Genomic DNA, 21,030 nt, shown 5'->3' with positions numbered 1-21,030 from the left:
TCATGAAACAGTGTCCTCATTTTTAGAGGCCTCTAGATGGCACTCTCTGCTCTAAAATCTTTGGATTTAAAATACAGCTTCAATGGAACCTCACATCATTTTAAAACCAAGAGCGCCACCATCTGAGCGCTGACACTAAGGACACTGTTGCATGAACTTCACCGGCTCATCACTACATAGGTGCAAATGCCAAATGCAAAAACCAGAAGAAGGATTCAAATGATTTTAAATTCCTCACAAAAAACAGACATGTTTGTCGCTACTAGTTTAAAATGAACAGAAACAGTGACATAATATCAAAATCTGAAATGCAACCTTTGGCAACCACATCTCCTCACTTCAATAAGTCAAGATCTCTAAGCAACAAAACATATTTCTGGGGGTTTAAAAAAGGGTAGGTGAGGTGCGTAATTTCTTGATAATATCTTTTGGATATATACAGTATGCACTTGACCTCTTTTGACCTTTCTTCCAGCACCGTAGCTCTAGTGAGAATTAGGGAAATATGGCTCCAGTTATGAACAAGCTGGTGCTTTGCTGTCGGTTATGGGGTGCGGGAGGGGCAGGAAAGAAAAGGACGGACGGGGGAGTAGAAGGGGAGGACGCAGAGGGAGGGAGCAGAACGTACCAGCAACTGCAGAGGGAGTCAGGTTTCCTGAGCAGAGCAGTAAGAGGAGAGTAAAGGAGGCTGAGCCAGCCATCCCACTGGACGCGCTTAGCCTTTTCCTGCCAGCAGCCCAGTAAACTGTGCCAAAATCTGGACACACACCTCTCTGGACGTCCAACCATACTCGGAAAACCGTAGCAGCCTCCCATCCTCAGCCGAAGCTACACTTTTGGTAAGTCGAACTTGTCAACTGCAGATGCATTAAATACCAATAGGCATTCTGTCTCATATTACAACCTCTGTTTCTAATCCGCTGTGCATCTCGGCCTCGTCAGTGTATGTATGGAATTCAGTTGTACATTCCTTAAAATGCAATGAAGTGCAGGAAAGCTTGATCTCTCGTTGGAAGAGGAAACTTCCCCTGGCAGAGGACATGTATGAAGCTTGTACTAAAATCATTTTCATGAAAGAGTTATTTCCAATTTCCATTCAGTCCCATGAGTCATGTCTAAGTGTTTGTGGTCAGCAACTCCCCAGTGAGTGACTCATCCACGACTTTGTCGCCCCAAAAATAAACCATCTTAAGAATGCTGCTTAAACGCCTGACTTCAAATTGGAGGATAACTGCTGGGATATGGCTCTGAATTACACAATATGATTGTTGTTTGCGAAGTTACAGCACACCATTGGAGGAGGAGGAGGAGGAGGAGGAGGAGGAGGAGCAGGGTAGTCTGTGTTGTTTCAGGAGACAATGAGAGGAAAAGATCAGTGTCAGGTGGGAATACTCAGGCTAACTTTTGCTTTTCATCAGAGATCAAGTTTATGTTTGACCACTAGTTTATCTCAAGGAAACATTTTTAAGAGGACCGTGCATATCAAACGGACATCAGCATGACTAACTTAAGGGACGGAAATGTGACAAATGCATGCAATAAGACAGTTGAATGTAAGAGCCAATGTAGAAAACCAATTCTGCGAAGGTCAACGTAAGAAATGCAACAAATAAAAAGGAGAGGGAATAACACTGTAACATACTTCTGTGTGACAAGAGCTACTGGAAACAAATCCAATGTAACAAACATCAAAGTAATGATGGCAGTTACATGCTAATTTCATTCTTAATGTAAGTAAGAAATATAATGAGTTAACTGCTGCCAACTTCAGCATAACAAATTCAGGTGATGACTTTAAACATTATGCAAAACAGACATATACAAAGCTGAGCTAGCTGTAGCAAATATTGACCTAGCCAATTTGTAATGTGACGTAGCGACCCAAGCCCAAGGACAGAAATTGACGAAATTTTAAATACAGTTTGCGTCATTTTTCATTCACATTTATTGAACAGTCTGTAAATAGTAGTCTTAAACAGTACAGTCGTACCTCGGTTCTCAACCACAATGCGTTCCAAGCCTTAAAACAGTCTTTTGTAGGAGTGAATGTAGAGTGTCTGCTGCAGGTACGCTGTTCCTCTATGTGTGTGGCCGCTGCATGTGGGAGGGGTTGCCGAGTGAGTGACGTCTCTCCAGAAGTGAAGAGGTGCCCGGTGCGTGTCCAGCACTGAATGTGCGCTTCTGTGCAGTTTGGCTGTGACAAAGTCATAAACCAAGTCAGGCTCTGTCCCAGACTCGCCTCATCCCTGTCCCAGCTCCAGCCCACAACAGGACATCAAACCCTGGAGTGGAGGTGTGGAGAGCGAGCACCTCCCCTGTGACACTCTACCACGGTCCAGTGCGGAGACAGGAAAGGTTTTACACCTCAGTATGAAGAAAAAACAGTCAGTAAATGTAGCTAACGGGACACGTCTGCATACAGAGGCTGCGTTATACACAATAACAAAGCGTGTCGTGGGTCAGCTGATCGGTCTGCGCACGTTATGTTTTTTCTGGCTTTTTTCGGGAGCGTTCGAGTTCTGGATTTTCGTTTGAAATCAGAAGCAAAAGCATCTCGAAAGCTTTGTTCGAACTCCAATTTGTTCGAAGTCCGGGACGTTCGAAAACCGAGGTACCACTGTATATAAGCGTAAACAGTGAGGAATATCAGGTTCTCTTGTCATAACTGCAAGCTAACCTCAGTATAATCCTCCCTGTGTGTCACAATATATAAACGGTCCTCCTTTTAACACGTGGCATCTGGGCTCCCATGTTTCATGGAATTTCCTCATACCTTTTGGGATAAATCAGAGACATGAAAACACTAATATTTGTTGAATGTGATACTGACATGCACTGCAGGTGATGTAGTTTATGGGAAGCTGAGCCAACTATATGTAATCTGTTGCGGACCACTGGGTTTGACACCAGGATTATACAGTGAAAATAAACATACATTGTGATTTAGATCAACATAAAATGGAAAAGTTGACTGTGTAAATGTCAAGAGAACAAACTTCACTCGAACAGCCATGACGCAGTGTTGGAAATTTCAAAAAACAAAAGTAGCTGTTTCAGTAACACTAAGTATTGAACAAAGGGCAACCCATTATTGAATCGCATGACTTGAATGAATCTTCTGGGTGAATCAAACTTTGGGCAACAGTTTTACTAGAATTACTCGATTAATGGCGTTTTCAGTTTTAGATTTTTGCTTAATGGAGACCTGCAACTCTCATTTTCTAGAGTGGCCAGATGACAGTGATTCATTAGCCTGCAGAGTTTTATTGAGTCAGACCTATTGACGTCAGTTTGTGATTTTCACTTGGAGCTGCTGCTCCACAGAGAATGTGAGAGGCAGTGAGAGGCGGCGGCGAATGAAACGCTGGATTGAGACTCAGGAGAACCGCCTGTTCTTTTTCCTTCACTCTAACATCTTAGTTTTTCCAACCGCAGATTTCGACCGGCATGGTTCATAAATAGCGATGGATCCAGAGACGACACGTAAGTGCTGAAGACCACATGTCCATAACAAACATATTCATATACAAATTTAAAGATGGTAGTGACTCATCATTTTTTTATAAACAGCACTTTAAATTCCATCTTTTTATTGGTCATGTCAAGGTATCCGTGACGACCCAGACATCAAGGTGATGATGGCTGGGTCCACTCTACGGAAGGTCAAGTCTCGCTCCTGGAAGAAGCAGCGGCATTTTCGGCTCCTGGAGGACGGGATGACCATTTGGTACAAGTCTCGCTGGGCAGGAAATGGCCACTCCACGTGTGAGTTCCAAATGAGATTTGCGCTTGATCAAAGTATGTCATGTTTTTGTAGTGTTTGTAAATAACTACGGAACCAAGATGGCATGACTGTAACGTCTTCTAAAACCATGTAAATGTAGGCTTGCTTTACTCAAGTCTTGCATGCACATCATGTGGGGAAACAAATCTTCAAATTCAATATTAACGGAAAACATTTTAATGACTAAAATTAACTGAACCAGATTATGTAGACTTCCTCACCAAAAATTGTTAATATACCACAGTAGAATACTATTAAATCTATAAGAGTAAAAAAAGTCAATATGGTCAATTGGTCAATATATCTCATTTAATCGCACTAAAGCAGTTAACTAAATGCAAATTAAACTCTTGTGTTGATAAAACCTTCCTTTAAGTTACATTTAGAACTGATAAAACACGAGTTGACTCTTGTGCGGTTATTCAAGATTAAGCCCTAATTTTCCCCAGTAAAAGTGACATAAAATGAAGCCTGAGACATGCAGATTTCACATGGCCTTAAGGACCTGTTGTATTTCTGGTGCAGTTCGAATTCAATTTAACTACATCCCATTTAAGAAGAAAACAAAAAAAAAACAGACAAACAAATCAGCAGTGTGATAAGTGTTGATCCCGAAACACAATGGGTAGCTTTCTGTTTTGGAACCATGTTTTTGTTGCTATGCTGTCAATTTATATGAAACTAGAAGTCGAAAAAAAAGCGTCATCTTTTTATTTGAATGATTATGACATGACACAATGCTGACACACCTGTGTTGATTCAGTCTCTGTCAATGACGTGGAGGCGGTCCGTGAGGGGCATCAGTCGGAGGTGTTGCTGAGCATCGCTGAGGAGTTTCCTGCCAACCTTTGCTTCACGCTGGTGTTTCACGGCCGTCAAGGAAACCTGGACCTGGTGGCCGAAACTCCAGAAGAGGCCCGAGCTTGGATTCAGGGGGTTCGCAAGTTGGTCCACAGAGCTCAGAACATGGACGAGAAGGAACGCCTGGACCAGTATCCTCACCGCGACTGTTTTGAAAGTCGTAATGAGATTTCTTTCCCAAATGATGCTGGTTAATAATGTGGATATACGTATGTTCTTCATTTTTTTTCTGAGCCGACCCTCCTGTCAGTGGCAGCCTCAGTCCTCCTCCACCCATATGTGGTGTCAGCAGCTAATTAAAGATGTCAAGTCATTCTCCTTTACTTGATTATTAATGTTGTAATGAAGGAGGAGACACTTCTAAGCTGTAACCTTACACCTCAACAGTGTTTATGTTTGGGTGGAGGGGAGGGGCTAGGCATTTCTAGAGCTAGAGAGGGAGAGGAGCTGAACACAGCGGGTGCTGCTGTGGCTTCATATACAAGTTCAACAATGTTTATAAGAATAATACAATTTTGCTTTTTTTTTCAAAACAACATTCAGCCCACAGCTCCTTAGCGTCCTGTCAGGTGGGTGTGGGACTGGTTTCAAAAGGCCGACAAGAACAAAGATGGGAAGATGACTTTCAAGGAAGTGCGGAAGCTTCTGAAGATGATGAACGTTGAGATGAACGAAGAACACGCTCTGCATCTCTTCACCGTGAGTGTTTCAAAGCAGTGTTATCATAGTTTCGCTTTTTAAACCGCTTCATTGCAGTTGTCTTAAACAAAACTTTCACTCAGTACGAAATATTTACGTTTTTGTGGTCGATCAGGACAGAAAAATGGGACTTTTCACAACAATTATTAAAATTATCAAAATTATTGTCATTGTTATTGTTGTTGTTAGATCATTTCATTAGAATTGACCATTTTTTCCCAATTAATTTCTATTACTTACGGTCACATGACAGATTGAAAACAAAGATTGACTGGAATATTTACTTCATAAAACACAACATAGAATCAATAAAGCAACAATATCACTACAGTGGTTAGAGCACCATCCTAAGGGTCATGTCCACTGAGTACCTTTAAAAGATTAGGCATTTTGTTAAGTCAAAATATATAACTATAAAACAACATGAACACTAATAATGAAGAAATATCTGAATAAATAAAGAATAAGAATAAAGAAAAAAGGGTTCCCAGGAACGGATACTTTTCTGATGCAGGGAAAAAGGGCCGGTGCTTGAGCGCGATTGAGGTTGATCTGGTCTTTGTTTTGACAGATGGCAGACAAGTCGGGAAGCGGCTCTCTGGAAATCGAGCAGTTCATTTTCTTCTATAAGATGCTGACTCAGCGGGACGAGGTGTGGAAGGTCTTCCAGGACTACTCTGGAGATGGTGAGAAGTTGCTCCTGGACGAGCTGGAGAGCTTCCTGAAGGTTGAGCAACACGAGGAAAGCGGCAGCACTCAACACGCAAAAGAGCTGATCCAGAAATACGAACCTTCAGAATCAGGTCAGCTCATCAAACATGTCACCAATGTCTTCATCATATGCATGGACGCTATAGTCTAAGTGCTTGCTCTCCAGACAACAGGGAACCTTTGTAAGTGCAGGAGTTCCTGCTTCACTGATCACACTGATGCACAAGACACGTGGCAGCTAACAACAAACATGGAGGAATCCCTGAACAAAAGCAAACAGATGCTTTTGTTTTGCTTTATATATATATATATATATATATATATATATATATATATATATATATATATATATATATATATATTCGTCCTCTTTAGTGACCAGTGTTGCCTTCCTCTTCAGCCAAATCTCAAGGCGCCATGTCCCTGGATGGCTTCCAGAAGTACCTCTGCTCTCAGGACGGCTCTGTGTTTAGAAATGACCGCCTGGGTCTCTACCAGGACATGAGCCAGCCGCTGAGCCACTACTTCATCTCCTCGTCCCACAACACGTACCTGCTGGAGGACCAGCTCAGGGGGCACAGCAGCTTGGAGGCCTACATCAAGTGAGGAATCTGACTGAAAAATTCATGTGGAAAAATCATTTGGATAATGTAAATCTGCTGTGTCCGTTATGTTGCCACACATAATAAATTTGGTGTATTAAAAAAAGGAGAAAGAAAACAAACAAATATTTATATATCTATATTTACATAAAAAAGTAAATGTTTTAAATGCAACAGGAAAAGTTTTATAATTTATATCTATATGTACGTAGTAATAAATGCAATATTCATGTAAAATATATAATCAACTTTTTAATTAACATTTTAAACAAGCAAATGACTGTGTCATACTCACATTTTATATTAAAATATAATGTGAAATAAGTATATTAAAACAGCTTGTTTGGGCTCCGCCAACTCTGTCCAGAGCTCTGAAGCGAGGATGCCGCTGCGTGGAGATCGACTGTTGGGACGGGAGCGACGGTGAACCGGTGGTGTACCACGGTCACACTCTGACATCAAAGATCCTCTTCAGAGACGTCATTGCCACACTGAAGGAGTACTCTTTCAAGGTAACACCGTCTCAGTTACAGCCCAACGTGTTGCATATATACCAATGCATGGCCACCCTGACGCTGCGGGAAACGCAGACATTATTGTTGTCCTCTCATTATTTTGATACAAATGTTGGTCAGACAAAGGCACAGAGTATTTTTAAAAACAGGAATGTCCCTGTTCTTAAGGTTGGTTCGTGGAATAGCAACTTGTTGGCAAACAAGTGAGTAGCCGTTTCATTTACTCTCACTAGAAATAGTCAATCAAATGGAAATTTCCACTGCAACATGACTAAAACAAACAAATAAATAAATATAAACACTTTTCCATGGTGAACTATTACTACCATAGGTGTCACTTTTCTTTATTTCAACCTAATAAACTCAAACAGGAGGCATATAGCTTGATCTACGGTGGCTGGAAGTGGACAAAAACAGTGTCCCTCAAGAAGGATGCATGAGAAAAGATATTATATAAATATTCCACCTAAAACACAAAATGAGTATGTGAATGTGTTGTAGATGCTTTTATAGTAGCCTAATACTGTATCATGTAAAACTCATTATAGCAGATGTAGGAAAAGTGTGGCCCAGGGGTCAAATGCAAATGTGTTTATGTGGCCCTCCTGGTGTGAAACTACGCTGACATTTATGTCTTGAGCATTGTTTTGTGTTCATTACGATGCAACTGAAACATAACTTTCTTGTTCAATTATTTTTCTTAATTTTTCGTCTTTTCTGTTGGCTATTTTAGGAGTATTTCTTGTCCCTTAAAGTACATCAGAATTGATAGTAGATTTTGAAACGTGTGAGAAAATCTTTAAATGGAATGTGACTCAAATGAAACAAAACAGAATTTTCTGTGCATTTTGTAATTTCATAATCACACGTGATGTCATCACTTGATTTTTATTTTCAATTTTCTCTTACCCTCCTTTCTTGGGGATTGACGGCCCCTCTCAACGGTCACTATATATAACTTGGCCCCTTAGGAAATGTATTTGCCCACCTCTGCGTTATAGCCATTGTATTGCCCACTTCTGAAAGCAAAGTGACGTCCTCGATAACTACTGCTTCTAATAATAATAATCCTTTAATAATGCTCTTAAATTGCAAAAATGATTGATATAAAATGAGAAATCAGGTACTGACATAACTGTTAAACATGACACACTACAGACAGTCAGCATAAAACACCAGTTTAGGTACAAGCAGAATAGCTCGAATAAAACCAAATCATAGAAGGACAGTAAAATCAACTGACCCTAAAATAGAAGACGCCATATAAAAGCTACGGCGTCACCTGTCTTATCGCCTCCGGCAGACCGTTCCATCATTGAGACAGTGATGGAGAAAGCTTGGCCGTCTTTCAGCCTCGACTGTTTAAACAGGTAATGGGGACAAATCCAGCAACATTTCATCTATGCATCTGTCAGCCAGACCAAATTGAGATTCAGTAGTGGCATTGAAAACATCGCCAAGCTCTCATTAGATTCACCCTCCAATTTATCCAGATTTAAAAAAAAAAGAATTTTCAAGTGAATGATTGTTTCTCTGCTCTGCTTGACAGAAATCACAGTTCCCCGTCATCCTGTCCCTGGAGAACCACTGTGGTGTGGAGCAGCAGAGGGTCATGGCCAAACACCTGAGCCAGATCCTCGGTCACATGCTGCAAACCACCTTATTAGAGGGTCAGGTCCCTAAACAGCTGCCTTCTCCTCAGGTAACACTATTACACGTTGAGTGTCTCATTGTTCTTCTGAAAGTCTTGAATTTCTCCATACTACTACTCCTCAAGTCTGTCTCTTCCCAGCTCTAAATGTATATCCACCTTTACATTTAACACAACAGCCCGATTACGGAGAAAACTGTTATTCATAAATTATGCAAATGTATAAATATGTTAGTTAGCTGGTGTGTTATTATCTATTGAACAATGTGTGTCTTAGAAGTGCCTTGAAAAACTTCAAAGCCATCAAAGAGTTTCTTTTTGGTGACCAAGTTTAACTTTACTAGGTGTTATTATACTGTGATACAACTTAAATTGCATCTACGCACATCAGTTTTTACTGATTTCTGATGTGTCTGCATCAATGTTGTCATCTATAATCCTTTACTTGTTGTGAGACAAAGTTTAAGCACAGTCAACTTCCTGTGTCATAAGATCAAAGGCAACCGTTTAGATGGCTCACGCGCCAAGTAACAAGACTTGGTGGCTCCTGGGTCTTGACTTTCACTAAGCTTGCTACCAGCAGCAAAAATCCAGAAGAGCTCCGATGTGTACCTGAATGAGTCATAAGTAATGTGTTCATGTTATGAATCGAAACACACTTGACTGTGGCCGTAGGGACCAGACTGAGAAGCAGCAGACTGGAAGTCTGACATTTGCCCCCCTGGGACCAGCCCAGTCAATTCCACGAGGAACTCTCAGCAACCATCAAATATTCATCAGTATATCTACTGGTAATGGTCCAGCTGGGTCTTCTAAACCCTCCTTCTCCATCTCCTGAAAGCAGTAGTCAAACTTTGAAACACTTTCCATCAGGGCACTCAAGAACAATCGATAACGTCACGTGGCGGCAGTTAAACGGAACCCTCCGAAGGATCGTCTCAGTAAATACTCCTAAAGGTTTTCCTCATTCCACAGGAGTTGAGGGGAAAGATCTTGCTGAAAGCCAAAAAGATCGGCGGTTTAGAGGGAAGCCTGGACGAAACCGTGACTGATGACCTCAGCGACGAGGAGGAGATGACCAATGGGGATGGAAGGAGTGCGTCAGCAGATAACCTGGAGACGTTGAACCACCAGCAGAAGGTTCTGGTACGAGTGGAGGACAATCATTTCTACTTCACCTGTTAAGTCGCGATGGGCCGGTGAGGCTTCATGAAGCAGTGCCCTCACTTCCAGAGCCCACTAGATGGCACTCTCTGCTCTAAAATCTTTGGATTCGAGGAACCAATTGAATCGAACCTCATATCCTCTTTAAATGGAGAGCACCACCGACTGAGCTCTGAAAATAAGGACCCTATTTATGAAGCCTTGTCAGCCCATCACTGGAAAGAGAACCTTAAAATCTCAGTCACATTTTGGGGGAGTACTTTGAGTAATGTCCCTCAAAAACACTTGACACTTTCAAACAGCCATTTTCTTTTCTTTAACAAGGCAACGGTGTTGTTTTTGTAGGCGTAGGCCCATCCTTGTTTTTGTTTTTTATCCTGGTTCTGAAGAAAAGCAGACACAGTTACATCGGCAGAGATAGGGAAGGAGAGATAATTGAGAGAGATGGAAAAGCAGAGACCAGACACAGTGGCGAGACCAGAACAAACCAACGAAGATAAGTCTAAGAAACACAAACATTAAGAACAGAAGAGAAAGACAGTAGTTTCGATTGTACACACACTTTAAAAAGAGAGTCTGTTTCTTGGTAAAAAAAAAAAAACCTTTTAAGAGATGGATTGAGAATGCAAAATGCCGAACAGTGGTGGCAATTCTTTCCTCTCGTCGTTCAGAAATCCGCTTCCAAATTGTCCAGGGAGCTGTCAGACTTGGTGGTCTACTGCAAGAGCGTCCACTTCCACGGCTTCGAGCACGCCCGCTCCCACGCCAAGTGTTATGAGATGTCGTCGTTTTCGGAGTCCAAGGTGAAGAGGCTCGCCAAGGAAGCAGGTGCGAGGGAAATAAAAGTGCTATCCAGACGCTGAAATTTTTTTTTTATAGTAATACAAATTATAATATTACAATATTTTGTGTTGTCTCCAGGGGTAGACTTTGTGCAGTACAACACCAAACAGCTGAGCAGGATTTACCCCAGCGGCCTCAGAACCGACTCATCTAACTTCAACCCCCAAGATATGTGGAGCGTCGGCTGCCAGATTGGTAAGATCCCTAAACCAGATACATGAAGATGAAATAAAATACATGTTTTACCTAGTGATGGGCTTATGAGGCTGCATGAAACAGTGTTTTCATTTGAGAGCCCACTAGATGGCACTCTCTGCTCTAAAGGCTTAAGATTTCAACAACCATTTCAGTGAAACAGTCTCCTTATTTTCAGAGCTCAGAAGATGACGCTCATGGTTTAAAAATGATGTGCAGTTCCATTGAAGTGGTTGTTCAAATCGAAAGATTTCAGAGCAGAAGGTGCCACCGATTGGTTGCTAAAAAGGACACAGTGTCATGGAGCCTCATAAGCCCATCACTGGCTCCAACGTGTGCCAAATTTTGGACACAAAACAGAGTAAAGAATGAAAAATTCAACCTCTCGTGATTTAATGGAGACTGACCACACTCATGCTACCAGATAAAGAAGAGCAATTTACAGAATGTTCATTGTGTTTACACTGTTGTGAAACAGTTCAAAGTAAGTGGTTTTCTGTTTATGCCTTGATAAGGAACATACAGTCATATAAACCATCAATGTTAAGGGAGAGAAAAATGTGTACTTTCCAAACTAGCAGCAAGAATGAGACATAATTCAGTCACACAAATGTGTTTTCCCACGCTCGCGTCTTCACATGCACGTATAGTTTACCATCTAACAGGCTCTGCAGTTTCTTGTAGCCTTGGGTTTCAGTTTGCATTTACTGTACGAGTCCCATGTGAGAATGTACGATAAGCTGATGCAGGAAATCTATAATATCATTTGCCTTTCTGCTGTCTCCCAAAAGTGGCTCTGAACTTCCAGACAGCCGGTCTGGAGATGGACCTGAATGATGGTCTCTTCCGCCAGAATGGCAGTTGCGGTTACGTCCTTAAACCCGACTATCTACGTGACCCCAACTCAAAATACAGCCCCGAGAAGCCTGAGGAACATCCTGGCTGCAGACCTCAGCGTCTCTCCATCCAGGTTCTACACCAGTTTGCATATCCAGATTTTTCACTGATGGTTGACTGAGGGAGTTGAAAATATCTCAAATGAATCCACCATGCTTATCAGGTGATAAGTGGGCAGCAGCTTCCAAAGGTCAACCAGAAAGAGGGCTCGATCGTCGACCCCTTGGTCCGAGTGGAGGTCTACGGAGTTCCACAAGACCAGGCCAAGGAAGAGACCAGTCACATCAACAACAACGGTACACAATAAAGGATCACCTCTTCTGTGTCACAAGTGCATTGCAATCTCTACTGCCACCTGTCTGCAGGTTTTAACCCCGTCTGGAACGAAACACTAAACTTCTCCATCCACGCTCCGGAACTGGCCCTCGTTCGTTTCCTGGTGGAAGACTATGACAAGGCATCCAGGAATGACTTCATGGGACAGTTTACATTACCATTTACCTGCATCCAACCAGGTGCGTCAGTAGAGAGCCGAGCGCACTGATCCGCTACGACTTCTCTGTCAAACACTGCAGCCACCAAAAACTTTCATGCAATGTTACCTTCCTGCTGTGGACAGTTCAGAAACTGTCTTCTGTAGCTGCTGTTGCATAGCAGTATCATAGACACAGTGAGGTTGTTGAAAACCTGGTAGGCAGATGGTTGTGAAGTTGTGGCTGGTCACTGCGTTTATGCTGCATTGCTGTGCTGGGTACTAATCAACTCTCCTGTGGTAGGATATCGTCACGTGCATCTGCTGTCAAAAGATGGAACAGCGATCCCTCCCTCCTCTCTGTTTGTCAACATCAGTATCACAGACCTCACATGAGTGCGATGCTGCCTCCTGGACTGGTGACTGCAGATACCTCCTGCCGCGATCAACACAAGAAAAAAACAAATGAATCCAACCAAACCAACGACTGCATGAGACTGACAGTGTGATCAATAGCCTCGTGTTATCATTCCACATGATGTGAGCATGCATGGGACCAGTGTAAAATAAGATTCAGTATTTCTTTTTTTTTTATTATCAGTATTATTCATTCCAACATGTGCAATATTTTTTAAGCATAATATGTTGTAATATGTTTTTTTATGGTTTCTGTGTCAAGCATTACTGGTGGTGTTTGGTCGACACAAATAAAAATGCAAAGAAATGAGAAATTATTTTCTGAGATGAAATACTAGTATTATTGCCAAGTTTCAGTAAAACTTCAAACCAAGAGCACCACCTGCTGAGCTCTGAGGACACTGCTTCATGAAGCCTCACCTGCTCATCACCAGTGACTGGTGTTGGAAATGGAACTGGTCAGCTCAGTCTGCATGATCCAGGGAGTCAAATTTTGAAGAACGTGTGAGGACACTGACAGAAGACCTTTGATGCTATATACCACAGCCAAGTTCACAAGTTAAATGAATGCAATGCGTCGTCTTATACTGTAGATCCCATACTCAGAGGAAGGGTAGTTCACTTGTGGGCCACAATAAACTGTCCCCAAAGCAAAGCGCTGCTCTCTGAAATGTGTGCAGGAGGCCCCAAATTCTCTGCCAAAAGTATTTACCATGTCTGTCAAAGTTTATAGAAACTCATTGCTAAATGTTGGACAAAGTTGTCCTCACTGGGAATCTAACCTGTGACTTCCTGCTCCATACCCAGTGCACTTACCAGCCTCTTTCCCTATTGACATGAGAGATGTGGATGGAATGACTTTGTTACCTTGTTACGAGGATACACTGGAACTGCTCTAAGACAGATAAAAACTTTATTTTGAACTAATATCTTGACACACTCCACTGTACTCTTAAGTTTCCTTTCATTCCTGTATCGGACCACCAATTCCATCTGCTTGCTGCTCCTGCTGGAATGGCACCCCTTGCAGAGCTTCCTTCAGAGTTAGTCCACTGCCCTCAGAGTCCTTCACCACCCCGTCTTCCACTGTCCTGCCTGGGTGATGCTTCTTCAGGTGTTTCACCACCTGGAACCTCTGCTTTGCCTTGTAATTACAGTGTCTGCAGCTGAAGGGCTGCTGGTTGGTGTGGGAGAGGTAGTGATGTCTGAGGCCGGCTGGCCAGCGGAACGACTTGTGGCACTGTCCACAGGTGTACGCCCGTTCATCGGTGTGCTGACGCTGGTGGGTCTTCAGCAGGAAGCTGGTTTTGAAGGCCTTGCCGCATTTCTCACAGACGTAGAGGCGGACGTCGCAGTGCTGAGTGACCTTGTGGGCTCGCAGGGCATCGGCTCGGTTGCTGCGGTAGTCGCACTTGTCGCAGGCATAAGGCTTCTCACCTGGAGGTCGCAGTCAACAACATTAATATTTCTCCATCCCACATCTTCCTCTGCTCACTCATATATGCTCAATCTATAGCTGTATTCCACTGCTCCGCTAACAAGGTACCACTCTGCCATCAACATATCCATTCATCATTGTCTTGTCCATAGCTCTGTCTGGCCACCTGATAGATCTTACATCTTCCATCGATTCTGTCTCCCTAATAACCACTTCATATTCATATTATCATTTATTAACTATTATTGTCTTCGATAATACATCTAATGGCCAAACGCTATACTTCATTGCCAACACTGATCCACCTTTCCAACCCACCCATTGATTCCATCCATCATTGCTCTGTGAAATCTCAGGGTTTCTTGAAGTTTGGACACCAAAGCTACAATTGCTTCAATTTTATCAGCATGTCCTTGATTTACCTGTGTGTTTGGTCATGTGGCACTTCAGTTGAGTAGCCCATTTGCATTTGTAGCCGCACTCTGGACAAAGATACATCCTCTCTTCCTGGTGGACCCTCATGTGGAGCTTCAGTTGAAAAAAAGAAGAGGGGGAAGAGAAAGTTCTCAGCCAAAATCTATGTTATAGATGATAAGCCTAACCAAGCAAATAGAGCGATGTGTCCCCTCTGATATTATCACTCACATTATTAAGTGTGATGGTCAAAAATGACCTGACATAGTTCTTAAGAAAAGTTCTCACCTTGAGTCTAGAAGGGTCAGTGCAGGTATAGCGGCACTGCGTGCAGCTGTACGGTTTCTCCCCCGTGTGAATGCGAATATGCCATGTGATCTTCTGCTTGTTCCATGTCGAGTACTTGCAGTCGGTGCACTTGTACAGCCTCTTGCCGCCATGTGAGCGGAGGTGCTGCTCCATCACCAGCTGGTGCCCAGATGAAAACTCACAACTGCTACATTTGAGGGCGTTTTCCGAAGCAGAGCCATCCTCATGTTTGTCTGAAAGGTGCTTCGCTAGCAGCTTTTTTGTTTTGCAGGCAAAGGGGCAAAGCTGACAATGATGAGCCACGTGCGTCTTCCGATGGATCTCTAACTGTTCCTTTGTGACAAACGAGTGGTGGCAAGTGGTACATTTCAGCTGTAAATGTTTGTGTTGTTGGTGGTTCTTCAGTGCTTCCTCTGTGTTACAGATGTAGTCACATTGCTTACAAGAGAAGATGGTCTGGGGTTGGTGGGCACGATTACAGTGATTTCTGAGCGCAAATTGACTGCTGAATCCTGCCTTGCAACGTGCACACACGTGACGCAACTCCCCGGTGTGGCATCGGAGTTCATGCCGCTTTAAATCAAAGCTTGTGTACGCACTGTATTCGCAGAGGGAACATTGCAGGGTTGGGCGCTTCTCATGGATGCGCAACTTGTGTTTGCTCAACAAAGTGGTGGTCCTGAATGTCTTATCACACAAGTCGCACCTTAACCGGCCGAGTCCAGTATGAAGAGTCTTATGGTTTTCCAAAACATAGCGTCTCCTTGTGGTAAAAGGACAGTGGGGGCAGCTGAAAGGTTTGGAACTCGAGTGTTTGAGTGCCACATGTTGGGCCATGCTTCGCTTTTGCTTACACGTGAAAGCGCAGTTGTGGCACTTCAGAGTCTTTGCTTTTGTACCATCGAGTTGCTTTTCATGGCTCAGCTTACGATGAGTCGAAGACTTTTTAAGAACTTTGCAACCAAGCGTTTCTGCATTTGCATCATCCACGCTGCCTGCCGGATGGGTTTCCTCTGCCAGACGACTTTCCTGATGGCAGTTTGAAATGTGCTGCCTGAGTGTTACCAGCTTCAGTGAAGAAAAATCACACAATCTGCATTTGAAGTTTCCATCCACTGAGGAGTATGTCCGCCTTTTGCCCGCGTTTGTTCGTTTGGGTCTTGAAGGCAACTTTTCCTCCGAGAAGGTTTTGCACTGCCCTTCTGACTTGTCCAGCGTGAGCTTGGTGCGACGCCGTAACAAACATTTTTTACTGTCTTCTCCTTTGTTTTGCTGATTCATCTGTGGTTCAAATGCATTTAAACTATTCTCCTTTTGTGGGATCTCGACCTGTTCTGAATCAACACCTCTGTCCACTTGGTTGACATCATCATGACCGGCATCTTTTGTCACAACTTGACTGGAGTTGCTGTTCATTGTGGCAGGGCACCTTTTTTCAAAGTGGCATTCTTGGTCACAATGCAGTTTGAACTGAGCACTGGAGGTCTGGCATTCACGCTCTGGTTTTCTACCACGACACAAAGAGCGGTGGTTCTTTAAGTCCTCACGTCTGCCCACAAATGGACACTTGTCACATCTAAAAACATCCGAGGATGGCACCACTAGCATCTGCACCCTTCCCTCCTTCACCATGGCATCTGCCTGATCTCTGTCATACTTCCTCAGGTAATTCAGACTCTTCTCTGGAGACGCTAGAGTAGACAAACATTTTCGGTTTTGTGAGTCACTTTCAGATGCGTCTGACGTGCGAGCATCCTCTTCCACTAATGTACTGGGAGACTTGTCAGCTTGGGACGTCTCAAAGCCATTACCCATGACACCAGACGGCTCATTTTGTAACGATTGACTGGCGTAGTCTGCAGTGGGAAGTGCTGTCAGAACCAGAGTGCAGTACTCCGGGCTGCTCACTGATGGAATTCTGTCATCAACAATCTCCTGACACACAACATCCAAAACATTTGCTGCCTGTGAATGGCTGACGTATTCTCCATTCCTGTCTTGATCTGCTGAAACAGAAGGCTCTTCAGGCAACTGTTGAACTGATGGTTCGCAGTAGAAGTCCTGTGAGGACGCTTGGGAGCGCATCTCCTTCTCTCTTGCTTTGTAGTGCTCAAGCCAGGCTTTGTCTCCTGGCACATAGCCATGAGCTTTCCTCTTGTGCAGGAAAAACCCAACACTGCTGAAGGACGAATAAACACACAGGGCACACTGATACTCCTTCTGTTTGGTGTGTTTACAGTTTTCATGGTTTCGAAGTGCCTGCTGATGAGAAGAAGAGTAGGCACAGTATCTGCACTTAAAAAGAGACACCTCCTTCCCATCCGCTGAATGTTTGGCCAACATGTGATTGCGAAGCTCGTGTTTGCGTTTGCAGGCGTAAGCGCAGACTTCGCATATCAGGGATTTGCCTTGGTGCCGCAGTTTGTGGCTTTTGAGCTGGTCCAAACGGTAGGCACGGTAGGGGCACTGGTCACAGTGATACCTGCAAAATAAACACATCTGTATTTGGCCTTCATTGGCTCATGACATTTGTCTGAGGTTCATTCCATGAAACAGGCACTACTTCTACATCTACTAGGATAGGGGTCTCAAACCGGTCCCCAAATGGCCAAAGTCAGAGCAGGTTTTTGTCCCAACCAAACAAGCACACACAGTTCAACCCCAACCACAATTTGAGACCCCTGATTTAGGACGCCATTTTGAAAAAGTGTACGACACATATGACCTGAAAAGAGTCCCACTTCTTGCATGCTGTTTGACAAACAATGCACACACTTATTGCAATGTTTTCCAGTCATACATCTGACCTAAATTTGTATGAGAAATGATTCGGATTTCCTTCACTTTACATCAAAGTTGAAAACAAAACTACATTTAACTAGGTTCCACACATACTGTGTGTTAGGGGTGGGCAACGTAACGCTTAATATACTCAATCTAGCGACCAAAAAAAGATGGAAATAAATAATCGAATTGTGTAGAAGACCAATGGTTTCCATCTGCTGTCCTTTATTATTATTATAAATTAACATACTAATAAAATGACAACAGCAATAATAACAACAATAATAATAATTGTTGTTATCATCGTTATTATTATTATATTTAAATAAACACCTAATATTAATTAAAAACTGGTCTAAATGACAATTAATGTGTTAGATATTTTTCAGAGTTTGTGAAATGGACAGGACACAAATTGTGTTTTGTAGAACAACCTTCCCATCAAATGTTCTGCACCAGGTCATTATTTGATATACTGTCAAGTCTGATGCTTCTAAAAGGATCAGGATTATGTAACCCATTCCCAGTTCGTACTACAATTGAATTTAAAAACCAGAGTCATTGAAATCCCTTCAAAACTGGAACATCGCCCAACATGGTTTGGGATGTGCACTGTTCATTCAAATGTTCAGAAAGTCCCAGTCCCAGTCCCATTATAATGAGGTGAGACACCCACCTGAGGTCTCCAGCATGCTTCCTCATGTGAACGCTGAGAGAGTGCTTCCACTTAGTGACATATCCACACTCGGAGCACATGAACTTCTTGGCGTCTGAGTGAGTGAGCATGTGTTTGGAGAGGTAATAAACGTCCCTGCACCTGAAGTCACAGCGGCTGCACTTGTGAGGCTTCTCGGCTTTGTGGAGACAGAAAGGAAGAAAGTGGAATAAAGTTTAGTTTGACTCATCGACAAAAAAAGATCAGAATATTTAACAATGAGAACGCTATGTTTTCAACATATGGGTAGTGCTAAAAACATTTCAGTAATGACTGTTGAATGTCAATTGAATGAGCCATCATCCCGCTCATGTTCTCACCAGTGTGCAGCTGCATATGTCTCTTCAGGCCCCGTTTGTGTGGAGTCATGTAGTTGCACTGGGAGCAGCGGTGGATCTTCTCGCTAGCATGCATGTGTCCCACGTGCTGCTCAAACTCCACAGGGTTAAAGGTGACGAAGGTGCAGAAGTCACAGGTCAGTTCATCCGTGCCTGCGTGGCCGTGACGCTTGTGCTGGAGGAAAGCGGATTTGTTGGCGCAGGAAAAGTCACAGTGCTGGCAGTGATAAGCCAGGTGGGTTTGATAATGCGCCTCCATGCTGCTGCTGTCTGGGAAAATGGTGGTGCAAGCGTGATGCCGACACTCGACGGGACTGATGGAGTGCTCATCAGATATGTGTTTCAGAAGAAGTTTGGGCGCGGAACTCTGGAAAGAACAACCGTCATGAAAGCAGGCTTGACTGTTTCGGTGTGGCTGACTGCTGTGTGTCTTCATGTGAGCTTTCAGCAACTTGCTCTGATAAAAGACTTGACCGCAGGTGGGACAAGGAAAGCTGCAGCTGCCTGTTTCATCCTCAGCCTCATCTGCGTGCACCGTGATCATGTGTCGGCGAATCGAGCTCCGGTCCACAGCGGAATAGTCACACAAGTCGCAGTGGTGACCCTTTTCACCCGCCTCACGCAGCAGGTGCACACGGAGCTTGCTCTTACTGGTGAAGTGGCGTTTACATTTGGGACACTGCAGACTAGGGTCGGGAAAATGGAGCCGCAGGTGCACGGTCAGGTGGGATCTCATGGTGAAGCAGCGGCGACACTCTGGGCAAACATGGGTGCGATAGACTGACTCTTCTCCTTTTGCAATGTACTCTGGAAGAAGAGAACAAACATGTGTGATAAACATGCTATTACTAGGGCGTTACTACCATTACATACAGTATACTTGAATGAAACCCCCTTTTTCTTATACCTTACATGAAACACGCACCTACCTTTTGATGTTGTTTTCTCCATCTTATCAGTTGCAGCCTTTTTCTTTGCTCTCTTGATTCTTTTTCTTGGTGGCTCTTCCATGGCGTCATATCCTGCTGTACTTTCTGTGTTAACTGGCGGTTGCTTTCTTTTGGGCCACCTGGAGACTTGTCTTGATGGGTCTTCCGTGGCGTTACATTTCTACGGACTCTCAGCGTCTGTGACCGTAGAGAATGTGATTTGAATAAAATAATCACCGGATTAATTTTAAATCCATCACACTCACTTCTTTGACTTGATGAAGCCATTTTTCTTTGAGGACAACAGTGAGAAGCATGGAGAACCGCATCAATATTCCGTCTTCATTATGCCAGGCTACTAGAAAAACAAAATAAAACATACTATTAACAAAAGGAAACATTACATTCATCAAACTACATTTTTTCACAACAAAATCAATTATCATTTGTTGTCGTATTGACTTGCAAAAATGTCCAAATAAACATAATAGTGCACCTCTCATTTGGTCAAAAATGGCTCACCTGGCCATGATCATATGCAACATATTAGATGAAAACTGCATTTCGTTTGCATGCAGTCGCAGGTATTTTGAAATACAGAATGGCAACACTGCAAGACTTCACCTACACCGCACGGGTACTCACCCTCTCTCGAGGTCAGGCAAACAGAAGACCAACATGAGGGCGGAAATAAAATAAAATAAAATAAAAACCCACAGCTCGGAGTATTGCTCAAACGAATGCATTCAACTTAATCGGCAGAAAAACAACCTCTGAATACGCAACGACAAAAGTTGTTGCACTCAAGCTCGCTAAGCTAACATTAGCATCTCACCAGTATTTGACCGGATGTCGAGCTGCAGAATGACATCCGGTCGTGCCAATTCGAACGATAGTTAATCTAAAATGAGCAACAATTTTAAACAAATGAGGGGAAGAACAAGTAATAATATTCAGAAGCGAAAGTTTTATCAGCCGTGTTTAGTGATGCGCCTGCGTGTTGCTGCTATCAATTGTGTTCGGTGTTTTGTTGGCAATGTTATTTCAGGCGGGACATCTTTTAGCGCTGTATGATTAGTCAGTCATTGCTAAAATACAAAAAAGATTAAGTTAAATATGATCGTCAAACTGTTATTTTTCATCATAAAGTAATATAGCATTAATTAAAATGAATTTGATACATAAAGACGTTTTTATAAATTGCCAAACGGCACTCCTCGCATTAAACCTGTGGCTTTGTGTATTAAAAAAAAGAATTAGTTGCAATATTACACCAAAACAATATTACACAT

General features: G+C 43.0%; 2 protein-coding genes across 4 annotated transcripts; one reads left to right on the top strand and one right to left on the bottom strand.

Annotated features, from left to right (window-relative positions):
- Positions 1 to 682: 682 nt before the first annotated feature.
- plcd4b (phospholipase C, delta 4b) lies at positions 683 to 13,067 on the top strand. The gene is made up of 16 exons (XM_053876940.1): positions 683 to 839; positions 3,436 to 3,483; positions 3,607 to 3,765; positions 4,548 to 4,776; positions 5,215 to 5,344; positions 5,916 to 6,147; positions 6,456 to 6,657; positions 7,025 to 7,169; positions 8,722 to 8,874; positions 9,799 to 9,969; positions 10,659 to 10,815; positions 10,909 to 11,025; positions 11,817 to 11,995; positions 12,086 to 12,218; positions 12,288 to 12,437; positions 12,699 to 13,067. Exons 2-16 carry the CDS (start codon positions 3,465 to 3,467, stop codon positions 12,788 to 12,790), a joined length of 2,268 nt encoding a protein of 755 aa, XP_053732915.1. The 5' UTR covers positions 683 to 839; positions 3,436 to 3,464; the 3' UTR covers positions 12,791 to 13,067.
- A 457-nt stretch (positions 13,068 to 13,524) lies between these two features.
- Positions 13,525 to 20,683, bottom strand: znf142 (zinc finger protein 142). 3 transcript variants are annotated; one of them, XM_053877250.1, is made up of 8 exons: positions 20,384 to 20,683; positions 20,005 to 20,096; positions 19,735 to 19,936; positions 18,792 to 19,616; positions 18,433 to 18,610; positions 14,952 to 17,454; positions 14,672 to 14,777; positions 13,525 to 14,248 (listed from the first exon to the last, which is right to left on the bottom strand). In XM_053877250.1, the coding sequence occupies exons 2-8, from the start codon at positions 20,065 to 20,067 to the stop codon at positions 13,776 to 13,778; spliced, it is 4,350 nt and encodes a 1,449-aa protein (XP_053733225.1). In that variant the 5' UTR covers positions 20,068 to 20,096; positions 20,384 to 20,683; the 3' UTR covers positions 13,525 to 13,775. The 3 variants fall into 3 exon arrangements, with proteins under 3 accessions (XP_053733225.1, XP_053733226.1, XP_053733227.1); XM_053877251.1 differs by having other exon boundaries at positions 20,005 to 20,093; XM_053877252.1 differs by lacking the exon at positions 20,384 to 20,683 and having other exon boundaries at positions 19,739 to 19,936; positions 20,005 to 20,093.
- Between the last annotated feature and the right edge of the window lie 347 nt (positions 20,684 to 21,030).

Source organism: Synchiropus splendidus, chromosome 10, assembly GCF_027744825.2.
Source record: "Synchiropus splendidus isolate RoL2022-P1 chromosome 10, RoL_Sspl_1.0, whole genome shotgun sequence".
Classification (NCBI taxonomy): domain Eukaryota; kingdom Metazoa; phylum Chordata; class Actinopteri; order Syngnathiformes; family Callionymidae; genus Synchiropus; species Synchiropus splendidus.
The sequence above is the reverse complement of the archived record's forward strand: the minus strand, read 5'-3'. Positions and strand labels throughout refer to the sequence as shown.